Source organism: Vipera ursinii (genome assembly GCF_947247035.1).
Source record: "Vipera ursinii genome assembly, chromosome: 9".
Classification (NCBI taxonomy): Eukaryota; Metazoa; Chordata; class Lepidosauria; order Squamata; family Viperidae; genus Vipera; species Vipera ursinii.
In genome coordinates, this window is record NC_139523.1 from 10,939,717 (window position 1) to 10,959,147 (window position 19,431).

A 19,431-nucleotide genomic window follows, 5' to 3' on the forward strand; every position below is an offset into this window, starting at 1 on the left:
GAACATGTTTTATTATGATAGACGAGAACAAGATGGATGAATCTAGAGAGAGTATACTGAAGTTTTTCAGTCACTGGTGAAGTGTTAAACATGACTAAAAATGCACGTGCACATTTAGAATCTTCCATTTTAGCATTTTCTATCCCAGATCTTAAACTGAGAAGGGAAGATTACAAGCATCAGGTTAATACGGGCAAAAGTTCTCCTTCCCCTGTTCTTCAAAGAGCAGTTTCTGGTTTTTTGGGGAAACAAAACCTCATTTTGGAAGCCTACAGCTGCAAACCTCACAGAGGGTTATATGGTGCACAAATCTTGTTTTATTTTGCACCGCTATTTAGCTGTTTTATAAAAAGAGTTCATACAACTGCATCCTTTTTTCCACACATCTTGCTATTTTTAATACACTGCTGAAATTAGCCAAAACCCAGATTGAAAGCTTGGCCTCTTCTCTTTTTCTCATTATTTTATTTGATAGAGGAGAATGCACTGAGACATTACGAAATCGCATCAGAGACCTGGAGACAGAGTGCAAAAAGCTAACTATTGATATAAAGGTGAAAGAAGATCAGATACGAGATCTAGAAATGAAAGTTCAGGTAAGGAGAAAGTAACAAAATGTTCTGTGATTCCCTCCCTCAGCCAATATTCTAGGGTTACCTTTTAAATTCAGCAAAACATTTGCAAGATTTGAAAGATACACCAGGGCTACTCTTTTCTTACTCTGAATCAGCTTGAGGTAGGCTACATCACCCATAGACAGGTCATGCTGGGAATGATGGAAGCTGTAGTCTTAACACACTTCCAAGGTGCCATTTTGGGGAAGAGTGTCGGAACCTGAAAGCTATCTTTTTCTTTTCCATGTCTTTTCCAGCAAGAATATTTGCTTTCCGAAAAGCATTTCTTAACCCACGTACCACTGTTTGGGTAAAAACAATCTGCAAATGAGATCTAATGGATTTCCTTAAAGTTCTACCTGATTAATTTCAAAATTAATCCAGTCCAAAAAGTTTTCTTGATAATACATTCCAAAACTAAAGTTATGTTCACAAAATGTGCTACATCCCGGTGTATCATAATGTGTGAATCCTGCCTAAGTAGATAGCGGGTTCAAAAGGGACGAACACCACAATAGAATTGACACCGTAATTGTGGAAGAATGTGTAAACCGTGCTTAAGGAAAAAATAAACTTTTAGAAATATTTTCAGAGTCTGGAATCCATTGTTTACAAGCCTTATAGCAGTTTCACATTTTTGATGAGGCAGCATTTTCAGGGGAGAATAGGGAGGGAAAGTTAACGATTTACCTTATTTCCTGAGGACTGTGAAGACGAAGCAAGCAAGGTGTAAAAATTAAGGAGCAGGGAGAGGCAGGTTTCAGTCCCCCTTTAGGAACAGAAGCTGGCTGGGTGACCTTGGAGTACTCACCCCCCCTCAAATCAGCATCTGGATCTGTGACAAGCTGGCTGAGAAACAAAATCCCTTATGGCATCTTGCACTAATAGCTTTGTTGTAAGAACTGGGCAAGTTCTTACACATCATATGAATTTCCAACGAAATATCTTCACTCTTTGAAAGTTCTCTCTATGTCCCATAGCTGAACTAGTCAAATTAGCTAAGCAAACAGGTGGTTGATTATCTAGGGTCCATATAGGAAGTCAGTCAGTAATAGCCGCTGTCATAAATTACGAGGGCAATGCGAAAATAAACCTCCATTTGTTTATCAATGACAGACGCTCACAGACACAGAACCTTTATACAGTAGAAAACTACAACATTACTTTTCGACATAATCGCCATTCAAATTGAGGCACTTTTGAAATTCCTTAGTCACTCGGCGCCAAATCTGAGCTATAGAGGGGGGGGGAGTGATCAAAAACATCCCAACGGAACTGCTTCAAAAGTTCTTGTCTAGCGGTGTGCAGGTGAGCATTATCATGAACCAACACCACACCGGAAATCAGCATGCCCTGACGCTTGTTATGGATGGCTCGTCTGAGTTTTCGTAACGTTTCACAGTAGACGTCTGAATTGATGGGCAAGCCACATTCCATTAACTTCACTAGTAGTACTCCATTGGCATCTTCACATTTGGCGGGATTTTCTATGGCACCACTTCCGGTGTGATGTTAGTTCACGATAATGCTCACTTGCGCACCGCCCAACACCCCCAAGAACCTTTGAAGCAGTTCTGTTGGAATGTTTTGGATCACACACACACCCAGCTCAGATTTGGCACCGAGCAACTAAAGAATTTCAAACCTTGGTATGACATCATGAGAAGTGCCTCAATTTGAATGGTGATTATGTCAAAAAGTAATGTAATGTAGTTTTCTAATGTGCATAATAAAAACTTCTGTATCTGCGAGTGTCTGTCATTGATAACCAAACAGAAGTTTATTTCCGAATTGCTCTGGTATTTTGAAATGAGATTAAAGACGTTTCTGGAGAATAGGGTTACCAACCATGCTTATGTGCTAATTGTAGAATTCATCTGAATAATATTTTGGGGAAAATACGCATCAATGATTCTGGTTATCTCTACCATGTAGTCTTCTCAGAGACATCTAGGTGTCCAGGTATTTAGGTGACAAGAATGGACATTTATGCTTTTGCTTTAACTTGGAGCCTGAGAAACACAGGTCAATGTGTACTTTGTGAACTATAATTATTATCCTATATGCCTCAACCGATAATACATTTCCCTGCCCCAAAGCCAACATCTGGTGTTTCAACATTGCATTCAATATTCAGAATGTTGCATTCAACATGGTAACTAGAGGATATATCACAATCTTTTCAAAGCTCTTGGCAAAGAAATAATATCTATATAGTACCAAGACTCTTGTGTCTATAACCTTTAACTGGGCAAAATGGTACATCGTTGGGCAAAACGTTTTCAACCATGGTACCTCAAATGGACTAACTTACAAAATACTGGGATCCATTACTCCCATGGGAATGAAATTTTTGAAAGTTCTTGCCCTTTTGACATTGCCATGCTGTTGCTGTTCAGCATTGCTGCCATGCTGCAGCAGTCACATGATCCTCATTTACAGTGTTTCCTGACACCTTCCCACAAATCATTGGGGAAGCCAGCAGGAGAGTGTCAGTGGGGATTCCATGACTGTTGCTCATGGCAGGAAAGCAGTAGTGGGTTTGAGTAACAAAATATATCTGAAAGGATGACCCAACAGATCATGGGTTGTCTACTGACAGCTAAACATTTCCATTTCCAATCCATATAAATTACTTTGGTATTCAAACATGGCTTAAATGCGAGTGTGTTTGTACAGCTGGACTCTTGGTGACTACAAAGAAGTTGTGTGTTGTTGTTTTTTGCCAATGGTAGAAAGGTGGTTTTCCAAGACTTTGTTTACCTTTCTAATATAGTCTGTAGCCCTGATTAAACTTTTCAGGATTTATCCAATTATAATAAATAACGTACAAGTCAGAGGGTATTCCCAAGTGACCAGAGCCACATGTTTGTCCCAGTTTCTCCCCACCTCCCCTTTCCCATCCATAATTTTTACTTTCCCTTGAATCTCACAATAGTGACTGTGCTTGTAACAATCCTGCTTTAATTCCTTTGAAAGGAATGGCGGAAATACAAAGAGAATGAAAAGGATACAGAGGTATTAATGTCGGCCCTTTCAGCCATGCAGGATAAGACGCAGCACTTGGAGAACAGCCTGAGCGCAGAGACAAGGATCAAATTGGACCTCTTCTCTGCGTTAGGAGATGCCAAAAGACAGCTGGAGATAGCTCAAGGTAAGTGAGTCCCTGGGCTGAATGGTAGAAAATCTCGGGGGCCTTTGGTGCATTGTAAGAACCCAGAGTTCAAGTAGTCCTCATTTGGTGACCACAACTGGGACCGGCAACTCAGCCGTTAAACGAAGCAATCGCAAAGTGAAACCATGAATGTGCTTACGGTCTTCCTTTAGCTTTCCTTTGCTTTCCAGATGTGTGAAAGTCATAAACACAAGCATTTTCATCACCATCATAACTGTGTACGGTTGCTAAACAAGTCAGCCTCTGAATGAGGACTACTTGTAAACCTTGTGGGAGCTTCCATCACAGCTTTGACTATCACAGTGTGATATGTGACCGCGTTTCCTTGTGATTTCAAAACCATTTCTTGAAAGTTTTCACGGGAAAAATGGCAAGGAAAGATCCTTGTGCTTATGGCCCTCTGGCTCTTGATTGCTGAAAATAACTTTGAAAATCACTTTGAAATTGCGTGGGATGTAAAGAACTCTCACAGCAATCTTTTCTGACCTGACCATTTCTTTCTCATCTGCTTAAAAGTGTTTTTGCTCTGTTTAACGTTTTTCTGAGCGTTTGGCTCAAGGGGAACTCTTTCATCATGTGGCATTTTTTCCTGCTCAGAAGCCTCAATAGCTGTCCAGTGCTGCTGTAGAGTTTTAGGTGAAGCTGACAATAATTCACTGGCTTAATTAACTTCCATTATAAAAGTGCACCATAATCATAAGAGCATCAGTTAAAACTTGGGTGGAGTATGGACAGTTGGTTCAGAAATGGGTTCTTCTACTTCCTTTTAAAAAAAGAATTATTAAATGTTCACGCTATGAAAAACAAATGACAATAAAGACTAGGGAAATGGGAAAGGGAATAAACAGAAAAGAAGAAATGTGGAGATGGGGGGGAAGAAGGAAAAAAAAGCATTAACTTCCAACTTTTTTTTAGTGCAGTAGAATAAAAACAGTAAGATATAGCCTCAACTTTTTACTTTTACATACCTAGTATATTAGCCATTTCTGTAACGACAGACTTACCTAAGCAGAAAATCCTAAAGTCAAAACTTCTTTCTTTTTCCAGAAGTCAGGGTTTTTGTTTTTTTTGGAGGGAAATGAGATGGCCTTTGGTTATATTGTTGTCTTTTTTTATAGCAAAGAATGCTTAATTTGTCTGAAATGATATAGGGTCTGAGCAGGGGGTTGGGCTAGAAGACCTCCAAGGTCCCTTCCAACTCTGTTATTCTATTATTCTGATTACAGTCCTACCTATTTGAGTAAGCTCAGTAAAAAATAATGGGGTGAGATGGGGGACAGAGTGCAAGCATGGGTCAGAAAAAGGAAGTTGTCAAGTTTGATTTTTTTTCTTCTTCTTCTTTCCAAGAATAACAGTAAGCAGTGCTAAAAAAAACAGGTCATTAAATTTTATTAGATCCTCAAATGCAATTCAGAGTGTGGACATTGCAAAAAATAAATAAATGCAGTGTTAAGAAATTTAAGAGCACAGGCACAGCTGGAATTCCTCATGTTCTGAGCTCAACAAAGAGAAAAAATACGATGCTAAATTGTTCTTAAATAGATGAATTATATCCAGTGGTGGGATTCAGCCGGTTTGCACCACTTCGGCAGAGCCGGTAGCTAATTTTTTGTTGCCCAGGCCCAGAATGGACTTCCAGAAGTGGCATCCACACAGAGAACTAGGTCACATATTTGAATCCCACCACTGATTTGTATCCCTAACTCTGTGGCTATTGTGTTTTCAAATCTTAAGAAAATGATTTTTAGTGCAGGTTTCTAGCATTGAAATAAAAGGTACAGAAGCAAATCTTTCTGTGTCCCCCCCACCTCTCTCTCACACACACACACAAACTTTTGCAAAATTAGTCTCCCTTTCTCAGTTTCGGTTTGGAGTTTTCGCAGGTGCTGTGAGCTGCCACTGGATCCAGCAGAGGGTGCACAAAGCTAGCAAAAGAATTGTCTTTCTTGAGTGATACCAGTTCAGATCCCTGAATTGGCATATTTATTTTTCCTTGATATGCTGTAACTCCACCCTCCTTTAACATGTCTTTTGCCATAATACTTTTTTTTAACCATATATTGGTCTAGAGCAGGGGTTGCAGGCAACCTTGGCTCTTTGATGACTTGTGGACTTCCAGAATTCCAGAACCAGTTGGTTCTGGAATTCTGGGTATTGAAGTCCACAAGTCATCAAAGAGCCAAGGTTGCCTACCCCCTGCTCTAGAGTTTCTACAAGGCATGGTTAAAAAAAAAGTAAAGAGATGACAATGCAGTTGAATCTCCATGGATGTTGTTGTGCAGGTGGAGCTTCAGCTGCAACGCCATCTGTTGTTGATGTGTTGTGTGTGCTGATATAGCGTCAGTTACACTGTTGCTCCTCTCTTTGACTTTTTTGGCTGTACTCTGTAGACACCACTGAAAAGCTCTTCCTGTCAGGCAGAAAGCATCGGGACCATACATTAAGTTGCAGCACAGAAGATGTTATTATTTCAAGCCTATACACAAGAATCTAGTCAACTAACGGCCAGCACTAAATTGGCCTTAGATAAGGGTCAAGGGAATTCAAGGAGGGCTAGACCTGGGTCCTTTGTGGCAACAAAAGGACTCGAAGCTGATGATGTGTTGAACTCCGGGCCCCCCCCCCCCAGCTCTACTTGCTCTTCTCCTACACTTCCCGTTTCTTAAAGCAATGGTCCCCAGCCTTTTGGGCACCATGGACCAATTCCAAGGAGAGAGATTTTTCCAGTGGACTGGAGGGGGCGTGGTTTTACGCGGTGCCTGCACCGCGGAGGCAGCTTTGCTTGTTTGCACGGACGGTTTTCTGGCATGCTGCGGCCTGGTGCCGGTCCATGGCCCAGGGGTTGGGGACCCCTGTCTTAAAAAGTGAGTGTTACTCTTCTTTCTTTCCTTTTTGCAGGGCAAATAATTCAGAAAGATCAGGAAATCAAGGACCTAAAACAGAAGATAGCGGAAGTGATGGCTGTCATGCCCAGCATAACATACACTGCAGCCACCAGCCCGCTGAGCCCAGTCTCTCCGCACTATTCTTCCAAATTTGTGGAGACCAGCCCTTCTGGACTTGACCCCAACGCCTCAGTTTACCAGCCCCTGAAGAAGTAAGCGCCGACTTTCCACCTGTCGCACCGAAGGCATGGCACAGAAAAATCTCTTGCAGTCAAGATGAAATTTGTATAGTGTGAGACTGTACTGATTTCTTGTTTAAAAATAAAAATAAAAAAGGGAAGTGGGGGGGCCCAACACCAAGGTTTGACTCAAACTGCCCATCAGTTTTTTCTTGTAAATTTTTTAGAAAAACTCACAAAACTTTACAGTTGTGTTTTTTTTCTTGGCCAACGCATTAAGGGGGAAAGAACCCACAATTCTCGGTTTTCATATAGCAAATTCTGCTTCTCTTTGTTAGCTAAAAATGAATTCACACACAGACACCCACGCATAAATGGATTGCTGCAAAGTTTCCTCTTGAAACTACAAAAAAAAAATAGCTCTGCTTGATTTTAAACCCTTCTTTCTCTCCCATTTCTTTTAAATATAATGAAGCCAAAACGGCAAATTAAAAATGGCAAGGAATAATGATGGAAATTCTTTAGTCTGTTTTTTTTTTTAGGGCGAAAGGGTTTGTAGTGAAATAAAGCTTTGATAGAGGATGGTGAGATGGGGTTGAATGGAAAGAAGAATGTCCAAGAGATTAATTTGCTTATCCCACTAAGGACCAAATGTGTAATAAAAGGACATCATTTTCTTCAAAGAAGGCAATAAACACATGATAATGACTTGTTCTTGGTAGTTGTGTGAAGATTCCCATCAGGGTGGTTAATGGCTTGAAAGATGCTAATGCTAGCAGGACCTTGAGAAACTAAGACATGTCGAGGAAATTTGATAGTTTAACAATTATCTCTCTTCCCCCACTCCCGTTTTGCTCCCATGTAGCCTAAAAAAATAAAGCTCGTTTTACAGAGTCTACTGCAGGTCATCAACATAATTTGGATGTCATCTGTGGTTGCATCTCTTTTTGTTCATTTTTGGGTACCAAATCCAACAAGTGTTTCTGATGAGGAGGATATGCTGTAGCTGAATAGTAACAGAGGGAGTATTGTCGTAAAAGCAGAGCAGTGCAACATAGGGTATTCCGGAGACTGTCCGACTGGTTCATTAAAAAGGTCAGTTTGGGTGTTTTGGTTTGCTTTGGGGGTTTTTTTTAAGTCAAATTTCAATTACGCTTTCTATCATCCTGAGTTTGACAGTTTCATTTCAATAAGGCTGGGCTAAAATCTCAGCCGTTGTGCCAAGGAGATTTTTTTAAAGATTTTTTTTAAAAAAAAGAAACTCAAAATTGCACAAAGATTTCAGTTTAAATGTATATTGTGCATTGGTAGGAAAGTGAGTTGCACTGGCGACTTTTGAAGTGTTTAAGGTTTGAGTATGGGTGGGAGGGGCAGTGGGACAGGGATTCAAAATTGTATTAGTAACTAGCAAAATTATTAAAAAAGAAATGAATTCATTATTATTTTGCAAACATGCAGTGGACTCTGGAAGGACAAAGTTCTTCTTTAAAACAACACTTTTTAAAGTTTCATAATTGGCAGGTATGCCTTGTTTAAAAACAAATTAAATAGGACAAGCAAGTCAATAAAATATGAGTATTAATGGTCCATCATTTTAAATCAGATTCTTTTTCAGATTTAAAAAAAATAATCCTAGCTTTAGCCAGGTGTGCATGTTGCTGTCATTTTGCTTTTTGGAATCATCTTGTGTAATTGTCACCATGAAAGTGTTAGTCAGAAATGTCATTGGTTTTCATCTTTGTGCAAAACATGAACTCTTGTCATTTTTTGTGTTGAGGTTCCCCCATTTTTTTATTTTTATTTTTTATTGTTTTATTTTTCTTGGCTGCCCATTTGGGCACTCTTTCTGTTGAAATACTTGGCTGCATTCTTTATTTTTTCTGTGGGGTTTACAAAAAAAATATAAAAATAAACATTTTCTTGCAGATAAGTTATTTTTTTGGCTTGTTTGTTTTAAGGGCCCAGTTTCTGAGATTGATAAGATAGATTAAAAATACTTGTATAAAGGGGGAAAATCTTGGAAAAGTAAACAGATTTGGGTTTTCAAGATTAGTTTGGGTGTCATCTGGCATAGTGTTTCTCAATCTTGATAACTTTAAGATGTGTGGGGTTTAACTCCAGAATTCCTCAGCAGGTGCTCAAGTGAGGTCCTCTTAGATCACCGAGAACTACACTTAAAATCTTTGGGGAGGGCACAGTAGTCAGAGTGATGTTGCAAAGTGGACCCAGATAACACCCATAGGCAAGGAGCTGTGGTGGCTCATTGGTTAGAATGCAGCATCGCAGGCTGACTCTGCCCACTGCCAGGAGTTCGATCCTAACCAGCTCAAGGCTGACTCAGCCTTCCAACCTTCTGAGGTCGGTAAAATGAGGATCCAGATTGTTGGGGGCAAAAGAGTGACTCTGTAAACCGCATAGAGAGGAATGTAAAGCACTATGAAGCAGTATATAAGTCTAAGTGCTATTGCTATGGCTATTTTCTGGGTGGATTCAAAGTTTTAAGTTTGGGGCCTCTTAATATTAATGTTTTGGCTAACACAAGCAATTCAGGACATTCCTTAATTTAAAATCATCTGATTTGTGTGTGACCTAAAATGCTATTGGAAGCCATATATGATCCTGGGGTTTTGGGTTCCCCCCTTCTTGGTGGGGATCAAGGGGCAACTCAGTTTTGTGTCCTGTTGCTCCCATCAGAATTTCAAATTGGAGTAAATTGATCCATGTGATTCATGCTATTTATATAGGATTAGAACTAAATGCAGTTTCTTTAGATAGTAAAAACCTGGATTTAACTATTCTTTCATCTGCAGGTAAGAACTCTGATTAAAACAAAATGAGGAAAATCTCTTCAAACTGACTCATCAAGTCTAATTTTCTAAGATGTATATTGTTGGGGAAAGTAGGAGAAAAAGGCATTGGATGAAAATAAACTTGGTTTATAATGGATTGATAAAGTTGTTTCAGGTATAAACTCTCTAAATGACTAAATTTATCAAAAGAATGCTCCTGTCACTTTTTACTTTTGGTGTTCATTGTGTGTCCCCAAATTTATCCCATTCAAGGCTTAATCTCTAAAGGATTACAGAGTTGACTTTTTAAAAATGAAGTATTTTCTTCCTGCAAGCTTTTCAAAATCCTACATAATAATTTAAGCAAAAGTCTGAACAATAAATTACTTTCAAAGGGACTTTGGCTCCTTCACCTGCATTTCAGGTGGGACAAAGATTGTGGACTTAACAGTAGCATGGTCTGGACTTCTCTTACAGTCCTGATGCAATTTGCTTGAGGCTAATAATGCTAGGTATGTAAAACCAGCTATTATGGATTTGCAAAAGCCACAATTTCTGTCTTAACTACAGTATTGTACAGGCCCAGCAAACTTACCGTGTTTCAGTAAATCATCTTTAATATAATAGTGCAGGAACCAGGTCACCAATTCAAAACAGTGGAAAGGAAAAAAGACTTCTTTTATTGTTGAATTCTCTATCCAGTTTTAAGTGAAGCATTATTCCATATCTGGGCTTTCAAGACGAGGTACCTCTTGGCTACCTAGCATTTTTCAAAAATCTTGTAAAGAAATTCTTCTTGCAGAATTCTTGCAATTGTTTCCCTGTAAGTTTAGACCCGGTAGAAGTAAAATATATCAGAGAAGAAAGAAAAGTTATCTCTGATAAGGTTAGTTTATTTATTCATTCATTATATTTGTATAGCTGCCCATCTCACATGCGAGTGACTCTGAGCAGCATACTTGACTTACAAACCTTCGTTTAACAACAATTAGAAATTACAATGGTGCTGAAAAAAGTAATTTACAACCAGTCCTCACACTTATGACTGTTGCAGTGTTCCTGCAGTCACTTGATCAAAATTCAGGCACTTGGCAAGCAGTATGTATTTATAATGGTTACAGCATCCCAGGTTCACACAATCACCATTTACAACTTCCCATCCAGCTTCTAATAAGCAAAGTCAAGGGGAAAGGCTAGATTTATTTAACAATGTGATTCACTTAATGACATTTAATCGAGGGGAAAAGGTGGTAAAATCAAGTGCAATTCAATGACTTTGAATGCAACTCTAATCTAACTGGGCTTTTCTCCCCCTTGGCGAGCTGTTTCTGGTTTTCCTGGTCTGCCTCCTTTATGGACTCCATATATGTTCCTTGTCTCCTAGGGTGCAGAATTCTGTATGTTGAAAATCTCGGTGTTTTTAAACTTTAAGGGTGTGAAGATTCCTTCCCCAAATGATAGCAGTTGCTTGATCATCACTTAGAATATGGGAGAGGCGGAAAGAAGTGGATTTCTACTAGTGAGACACCAGGAAAATGCTGAGAACATTAAACCAGTAGGAACAAATATATAACTTTGCAAACCAGAGGACCCCAAATTTAATCAGTTGTCCGGACAAGAACACGATAAAGAAGCAATGAGTGGAAACTAATCAAGGAGAGAACGAATCTAGAAATAAGGAAGAATTTCCTGACAGAAAAATTAAATCAGTGGAAGTCGTGGGTACTCCAACACGAGGTTTTTAAGAAGAGACTGGGCAACAATTTGTCTGAAATGGTACAGAGTTTCCTGCTTGAGCAGGAAGTTGGAGTAGGTTCCTTCCAACCCTTCTAGTTTCCAAACATCATTACTAATGAGGACAGACTTGAGGTCTGTTCAATAATGGCATGGTCATGCTACAAGACACTGTAAATCACTTCTTGTGAAATGGCCTGAGTCAAGCTGCGGAGTTAGAGTGTTATCAGATCACCAAAACTGGATTGAATGTACTAATCAAAGAAACACACACACACACACACACACACACACACACACACACGCAACTGCCTTAAAACAACCTAGAGTAATACAGTCCTTTTGACATATGCCTTCATGCATAAGCCTTAACAAGGTCAGACAAGGATGCCTTTTCATTTCCTGGTTTTAATAGCCTCCTTGCACTGAGAGGGGAAGAAGTCATTGTCCAAAAAAACCGAGGTGTAACAATTCAGTTTATGTTCCTTATTGGCAAGGGAGGCAGATAGATCCGGTGTCTCTTCCATTACTGGTGGAACAATGGGGCTGCCATTCCCATCTCCCAGTTCTATGGTGCTTGAAAAGTCAGGTTGCTTCCCAAGATGTCCACTGCTAAAGAGAAACAACTAAATAAAAACGGTATGGAGGATTTGTTGTTTTGGATGTTTTTATGCATCCTCCATGTTCTAACGATTGTTTTGACCTATGAATTGGAAATGCATACATCCGTCTTCTTTCATTCTTTCCCAACACATTATGTTGTTTTTCATTCTTTCATCAAAAAAACAACAACAGAATATTGGAAATAAACTGTGTAAAGGAGCTTGGGAATTGTGTTTATGTCAGCAAGATAATAACCCTGCAAAAACTGGAGAAATACTGGATGTGGGACAAGAACCAAAGCAAAAAAAGATCAAGCCTGATGATGGGCCAAAGTGAACCAGAAGCTGCAGAGAAGAATTCCAGAGAACATTCCTCAGAGCATCCTTATGGGAGACACAGGCGGGCAACAGCGTGGATGGTGCCAAAAGCTTCCCAGAGGTGTCAAACTCAATTTCATTGAGGGCCACATCAGCATTGCGGTTGCCTTCAGGGGGCCGGGTGGGTGTGGCCTGGGTGGGCGTGGCCTACCAGGTAGGCATGGCTAGAGTGCGTATGGCCTACTGGGTGGGCATGGCCAGCTCTACATCGTTCGCATCAAGGGTGCCTATGGGGGCCTGGGCAGGAGCGGGACAGATCTGAGGGTCTCTGGCAGGAGGAGGGTCTCTGGGCTAGGGCCAAGGCAGTGGGGGCCGTTCCCTCACTGTTTCCAGGATGGCTTCGCGGGCCGCATGAAACCACTTCACGGGCCGGATCTGGCCCCCGGGCCTTGTGTTTGACATGTCTGATTCTAAGTCCTTCCTCCTTATCACCTGACTCTTTAAGTAGAGCTTATGTGGCCTTGTGGGAGAGTCTTGGTGCTCTCTTAAGTTTGGTGGTTTTCTTGCAGACATTTCATTACCAAACTTGGTAACATCATCAGTGGTAGAAGGGAGTGGGGTTTGCAAAGTGAAGAAGGAAGAGGAAGAGGACCAAAACAAGTATAGGGTCCTTGGTGTTCTCTGAGCTTGGTGGTTTTCTTGCAGGCATTTCATTACCAAACCAGACAACATCATCAGTGCACTGGTGCAATACACTGATGAATTTACCTAGTCAGGTAAACTTCCTATCAAGAAAACTACCAAGCTCCAAGAGCACCAAGGAGCCCACAGTTCAACCCTGCGCTACAAATATTCTCTTATATGTTGTCTTCTCCTGGGCACACATAAATGGAGAGATGCACAAGAGCAGAGCAGAAACACACAGAGAGAAACCGTATGCACCCAACCTGGATATAGCCTTGATGCATGAACACTGAGATAACAATATGCACTGCCCTGATTAGAGGCTCAGGTATGATTCCCTGCAGCCATTTTAATGCAATACTTGATTTCATTACCAGAAGAAAACAGACGGGTTTTGTGGCTGCTGCTGATACAGGCTTCCTTGGTTGTTACTTTAGCCCTTTAATTCCTTCTCAAAATAAAGCCTTGTAGAAATGGTTTCAGCTATACAGGTAGTCCTCAACTTACAACTGTTTGTTAGCGATTGTTTGAAGTTACAATAGCACTGAAAAAGTGCCTTATGTCCAGCCTCATACAACCATTGCAGCACCTCCATGGTACATGATCAAAATTTGGGTGCTTAGCAATTGGCGTGTTTTTAACGGCAGATGCGACATTCAGGAACCATGTTGATTGTCATTTATGACCTTCCCATGGGCCTTTCAAAAAGCAAATTCAATGCGGGAAGCCAGATTCACTTAGTGACTGCATGATTCACTTAACAACTGGACAGCTCCGGACGGCTCCGGACGGCTCCCGACCTTCGCTCCTTCCAACGTGACCTAAAAACATATTTATTTGAACAAGCCGGCCTGGTCTGATGGGTTTAAGGGTATTTTAACGTCTTGAATTAATCTATTGAATTGAGCTATTGTATTTAATATTTCTTTTAATTTTTATATATCGTATTTTATTGTATTGCCCTGTACACCGCCCTGAGTCCTTCGGGAGAAGGGCGGTATAAAAATTAAATTATTATTATTATTATGTGACTCACTTAACAACCCCCTCGCTAAGCAATGGAAGTTCTGATCTCAATTGTGGCCACAGGTTGAGGACTACCTGTATTAGCAGCAACTGCTGCTAACCCTCCTTCTCCTTAAAAATGCAGGGACACCAGAAGCTGGCCATTGTTACAGGTGATCTTTCCATTAACCTCCTCCGGGTATGGAGGATGCAACCAATCAGAGCTCCCCAGGTGAGGAACTGCAGGCCCTAAATTCTGGTACTTGCTCACTCCTTCAGGGATGATTGTATTCATTGCTTCATCCTGGATGCAGCTTTGAGATTTAATGTTATTGAAAATATTGCCTGTGAATTAATAAAATCATCAATTATTAAAAGCCACCAACACTCCCTGGGGATTGTTTGCTGCAAAGATAATGTATAAACCCAGAAGGACTTTTGTGAGCTGAAGTAGAAATGTCTGTGGTGGTTTTTCTTAAATTTCAAGAAAAAGATTCCGGTTTCTTCCATTTAGTACTCTCTTACTGGCATTCACATAAAATTGGGAGAGAGAGATGGAGAGAGAGAGAGAGAGATTGTGCTGGCAAAATTATATACAGTCCTCATCTTCTTAGTGGTAAGTCATAAACCATGGTCTGCAAACCATGATGGCTGGACTCATACAGCTCTCTCTGCCGCAGACAAGCCAACCCACTTTGGCTTGTGCAATGTATGAATCAAGTCACTAAGATCCCTCCTGCCTGAGGGGACAGAATTCTGCCCAAAATCATTGGTTTATGCCCATTTTGAACGTAATGTATTGGGAAAAGATTTTTAAAATGATTAATGTTTCACTGCTGCTATCTGTCGTAAAGCCGTAGAGCCATCAGAGATGCAGTATCACATTATCCAGATGTTGTTTGTTACAAATAAATCCATACCTTCTGGCTGTAACAGCTGTTGAGTAAAGCCAAGGTAGGGACCAATAAAATCTAAATATTGTGCTTAAAATTTATGTTTATAGTATCAAGAGATCATTTTTTTTGTAGAATTTGAGAATAGGCCTTGAAATAGGCAACCATGGTTCAAAGTATCTTAGAATGCTTGTTCAGTGGCTTTTGATGGACAGATTATGCTGGCCTTCATTTAGCATAGTAATTGGTGGCTACCAGCTGTTACTTCCTGCTTCCCATATTACTAAGGATGGGGTTGGAAATAAGACCTCCAGAACATGTCAGCACTGAAGAGGATGTATAACAGGACAAGGCAGGACAAGAAGCAATGGATGGAAACTAATCAAGGAGAAGACCAACCTAATACTAAGGAGAAATTTTCTGCCAGTGAGAACAATTAATCAGTGGAATCGCTTGCCTTCAGAAGTTGTGATTGGCCAACCATTTTTTTTCAAATCCTGTAGGGTTTCCTACTTGAGCAGGGGATCAACTAGAAAATCTCCAAGGTTCCTTCCAACTGTTACTTTCTGTTACACAATACTTGGAGGCATCCTATCCAATGCAAAATAGTCAAGTTGAATTTCACAGAACTTCTTAGAAGACCTAAGCAAATGTTCTTTCTGACTATAATATCTAGAGACCTGGATGGAAAACCTTCTGATACATACAGGGAGTGCAGAATTATTAGGCAAGTTGTATTTTTGAGGATTAATTTTATTATTGAACAACAACCATGTTCTCAATGAACCCAAAAAACTCATTAATATCAAAGCTGAATATTTTTGGAAGTAGTTTTTAGTTTGTTTTTAGTTATAGCTATTTTAGGGGGATATCTGTGTGTGCAGGTGACTATTACTGTGCATAATTATTAGGCAACTTAACAAAAAACAAATATATACCCATTTCAATTATTTATTTTTACCAGTGAAACCAATATAACATCTCAACATTCACAAATATACATTTCTGACATTCAAAAACATAACAAAAACAAATCAGTGACCAATATAGCCACCTTTCTTTGCAAGGACACTCAAAAGCCTGCCATCCATGGATTCTGTCAGTGTTTTGATCTGTTCACCATCAACATTGCGTGCAGCAGCAACCACAGCCTCCCAGACCCTGTTCAGAGAGGTGTACTGTTTTCCCTCCTTGTAAATCTCACATTTGATGATGGACCACAGGTTCTCAATGGGGTTCAGATCAGGTGAACAAGGAGGCCATGTCATTAGATTTCCTTCTTTTATACCCTTTCTTGCCAGCCACGCTGTGGAGTACTTGGACACGTGTGATGGAGCATTGTCCTGCATGAAAATCATGTTTTTCTTGAAGGATGCAGACTTCTTCCTGTACCACTGCTTGAAGAAGGTGTCTTCCAGAAACTGGCAGTAGGACTGGGAGTTGAGCTTGACTCCATCCTCAACCCGAAAAGGCCCCACAAGCTCATCTTTGATGATACCAGCCCAAACCAGTACTCCACCTCCACCTTGCTGGCATCTGAGTCAGACTGGAGCTCTCTGCCCTTTACCAATCCAGCCACGGGCCCATCCATCTGGCCCATCAAGACTCACTCTCATTTCATCAGTCCATAAAACCTTAGAAAAATCAGTCTTGAGATATTTCTTGGCCCAGTCTTGACGTTTCAGCTTGTGTGTCTTGTTCAGTGGTGGTCGTCTTTCAGCCTTTCTTACCTTGGCCATGTCTCTGAGTATTGCACACCTTGTGCTTTTGGGCACTCCAGTGATGTTGCAGCTCTGAAATATGGCCAAACTGGTGGCAAGTGGCATCTTGGCAGCTGCACGCTTGACTTTTCTCAGTTCATGGGCAGTTATTTTGCGCCTTGGTTTCTCCACACGCTTCTTGCGACCCTGTTGACTATTTTGAATGAAACGCTTGATTGTTCGATGATCACGCTTCAGAAGCTTTGCAATTTTAAGAGTGCTGCATCCCTCTGCAAGATATCTCACTATTTTTGACTTTTCTGAGCCTGTCAAGTCCTTCTTTTGACCCATTTTGCCAAAGGAAAGGAAGTTGCCTAATAATTATGCACACCTGATACAGGGTGTTGATGTCATTAGACCACACCCCTTCTCATTACAGAGATGCACATCACCTAATATGCTTAATTGGTAGTAGGCTTTCGAGCCTATACAGCTTGGAGTAAGACAACATGCATAAAGAGGATGATGTGGTCAAAATACTCATTTGCCTAATAATTCTGCACTCCCTGTAGAGCTTTTGAAACCTAAAGCCTTACGTGCTGAGATGCAAACTTCAGTACAGACCACACACACACACACAGAGAGAGAGAGAGAGAGAGAGAGAGAGAGAGAGAGAGAGAGAGAGAGAGAGAGAGAGAGAGAGAGGTTAGTAAAACTCACAACAGTGAACTACTGCTGATTCTTGATTGCTAGCTAAATTGGTTCAGAAAGCACCAAGGGCCTTCTTTGCTTGTATTTCTTTGCCATCTGCAGGAATGTTAGCCAGATGTATCCTCAGAGACCTGATACTCAGATGATCCACCCTTGATTCATATGCTAAAAAGTGATGATCTAGTTCAGGGGTCTTCAAACATGGCCCTTTTATGACTTGTGGACTTCAACTCCCAGAATTCCTTATCCGGGCATGCTGGCTGAGGAATTCTGGGAGTTGAAGTCCACAAGTCATAAAAGGGCCAGGTTTGAAGACCACTGATCTAGTTAGTAGCAAAATGGTTGCATTCACACAACACACTAGGCCTGCCCAGTTTTCATTTTGATAACTTTTTTCCCCCCTGTGATTGTGTCTTAGTATGTTCTGCAAACTCAAGTTTGTGGCCTGTTCATGGTTCAATGAGTTTTCTGAACCTAGAAAATTGTGTTAATTGAGCAAATCATGGTTTAATTAACCATTGATAAATGTGTGTTGTGCAAACCCAGATACTTGGTTAATTGAGACATCCATAGATTAGGATGTTTACTATAGACCTGAAAATATGATGTCAAATTATAGGAGTGTGCACCACATTTAGATCCAAAACAAACATGGAATCATGGCAGCATAATGTTTCCAAACTAAATGGTTCAGAATTTGAATGGTTCTGAAACTTCATCAGAAATTTGGAAGTAAGGAAAGAGGTGCTAGGTAGCAAGGAAGGACTCAAATACTTTGGCCACCTAATGAGAAGGAAGGACTCACTGGAGAGGAGCCTAATGCTGGGAAAGATTGAGGGCAAGAGAAGAAGGGGACGACAGAGAATGAGGTGGCTGGATGGAGCAACTGAAGCAGTAGGCGTGAGCTTAAATGGACTCCAGAAGATGGTAGAGGACAGGAAGGCCTGGAGGAACATTGTCCATGGGGTCGTGAAGGATCGGACACGACTTCGCAACTAACAACAACAACCACAATACTTAAATTACCCCTCTAAGGAAGAGTCAGGAGTAGCGACAAGACAGTGTTCTCCTGCATAGGTAAGGTCTTTTTCTAACTCTGGTCGGTGGTTATACTGCTGGTCTTCATAAATAATGTTGAGGGGGGATGGAGGGGGGATGGAAATGCCATCTTGCACAGTTGTAGATTTCAGTCTTGGTGTAAGAAATTACAGAAACAAGTGTTTGGAAGAGATGGTGGAATCTGGTCAGGTGGATGTTGACGAATGTCAATGTTCAAGTTCTTTTAGAACTGTTCCTTAATCTTCTCTGACTCTGTCATCCTTTTCTGTCCCATTCCATTGTCTGTGTGTTTGTGTGGGCACCAACTGAGCAGAAAACTAAGTGGTCTTTAATAGTCTCTCATTTATCATGACTCTCTAGTTCCTGCACTTATCCTTCTGAAGTGTGGCAGATTTTTGCCTGGGGCCATCGCTGTGATGGCTATCCATTTTCATATAAATTGCTCAAAAGTCTGGGAAGTGAATTGTCTATGGAAAAAAATTAAATCTCCCCTTCTCTCAAGTGATTGTGTTCCTAGCTATTTCAGAATTTGTAGTTTCCTATCTTAGGGTCATTTCTCTGCAAGGTTAATTTGAATCAAAATTGGACAGGAAAGGTATTCCTTCTATTGAACTATGAAGATCCATATAGTTGCATCTATATCTGAACAAATACTGTGTACTGTACAGGTAGACCTCGACGTATGACCACAATTTAGCCCAAAATTTCTGTTGCTAAGTGAAGCAGTTGTTAAGTGAGTTTTGCCCCATTTTACAACCCTAGAAGAGAATATTTGTTGCTCAGAGTTGTACTGTGGAGTCCTTGGTGTTCTCTGAGCTTGGTTGAACCAGCTGCAAGAAAACAACTAAGTTGGATCCTTTAAGAATTTAGTCTCCTTAACTTCTATCACACACAATTCTACCTTGTGGACATCTCCATCAATAGTCAAATGAAGGCTCCCAAATATGCCTTAATTACATGAATTTTGATAAACTCATGCCTTTCGTATCTTGTTAAGCTACACTATGGGCTATTTTATTCTGACCTATCAGGATGCATAAAGCTAACAATATAATTAGTTATAGTTCAATGACTGAGCCTCAA

At 40.5% G+C, this 19,431-nt stretch overlaps 1 protein-coding gene across 4 annotated transcripts in view; it reads left to right on the plus strand.

Annotated features, from left to right (window-relative positions):
* The window catches only part of MACO1 (macoilin 1), a 64,304-nt gene extending 54,435 nt beyond the window's left edge, over nt 1-9,869 (plus strand). For 2 of the 4 annotated variants that reach the window (XM_083369756.1, XM_083369754.1), the window contains exons 9-11: nt 476-596; nt 3,594-3,768; nt 6,688-7,077. In XM_083369756.1, coding sequence (XP_083225882.1) covers nt 476-596; nt 3,594-3,768; nt 6,688-6,890 — 499 coding nt within the window. In that variant the 3' untranslated portion in view covers nt 6,891-7,077. Of the gene's footprint in view, nt 1-475; nt 597-3,593; nt 3,769-6,687; nt 7,078-9,663 lie in introns of those variants that run through there. The other 2 variants (XM_083369755.1, XR_014493317.1) reach the window with 2 other exon arrangements.
* Nucleotides 9,870-19,431: the final 9,562 nt, after the last annotated feature.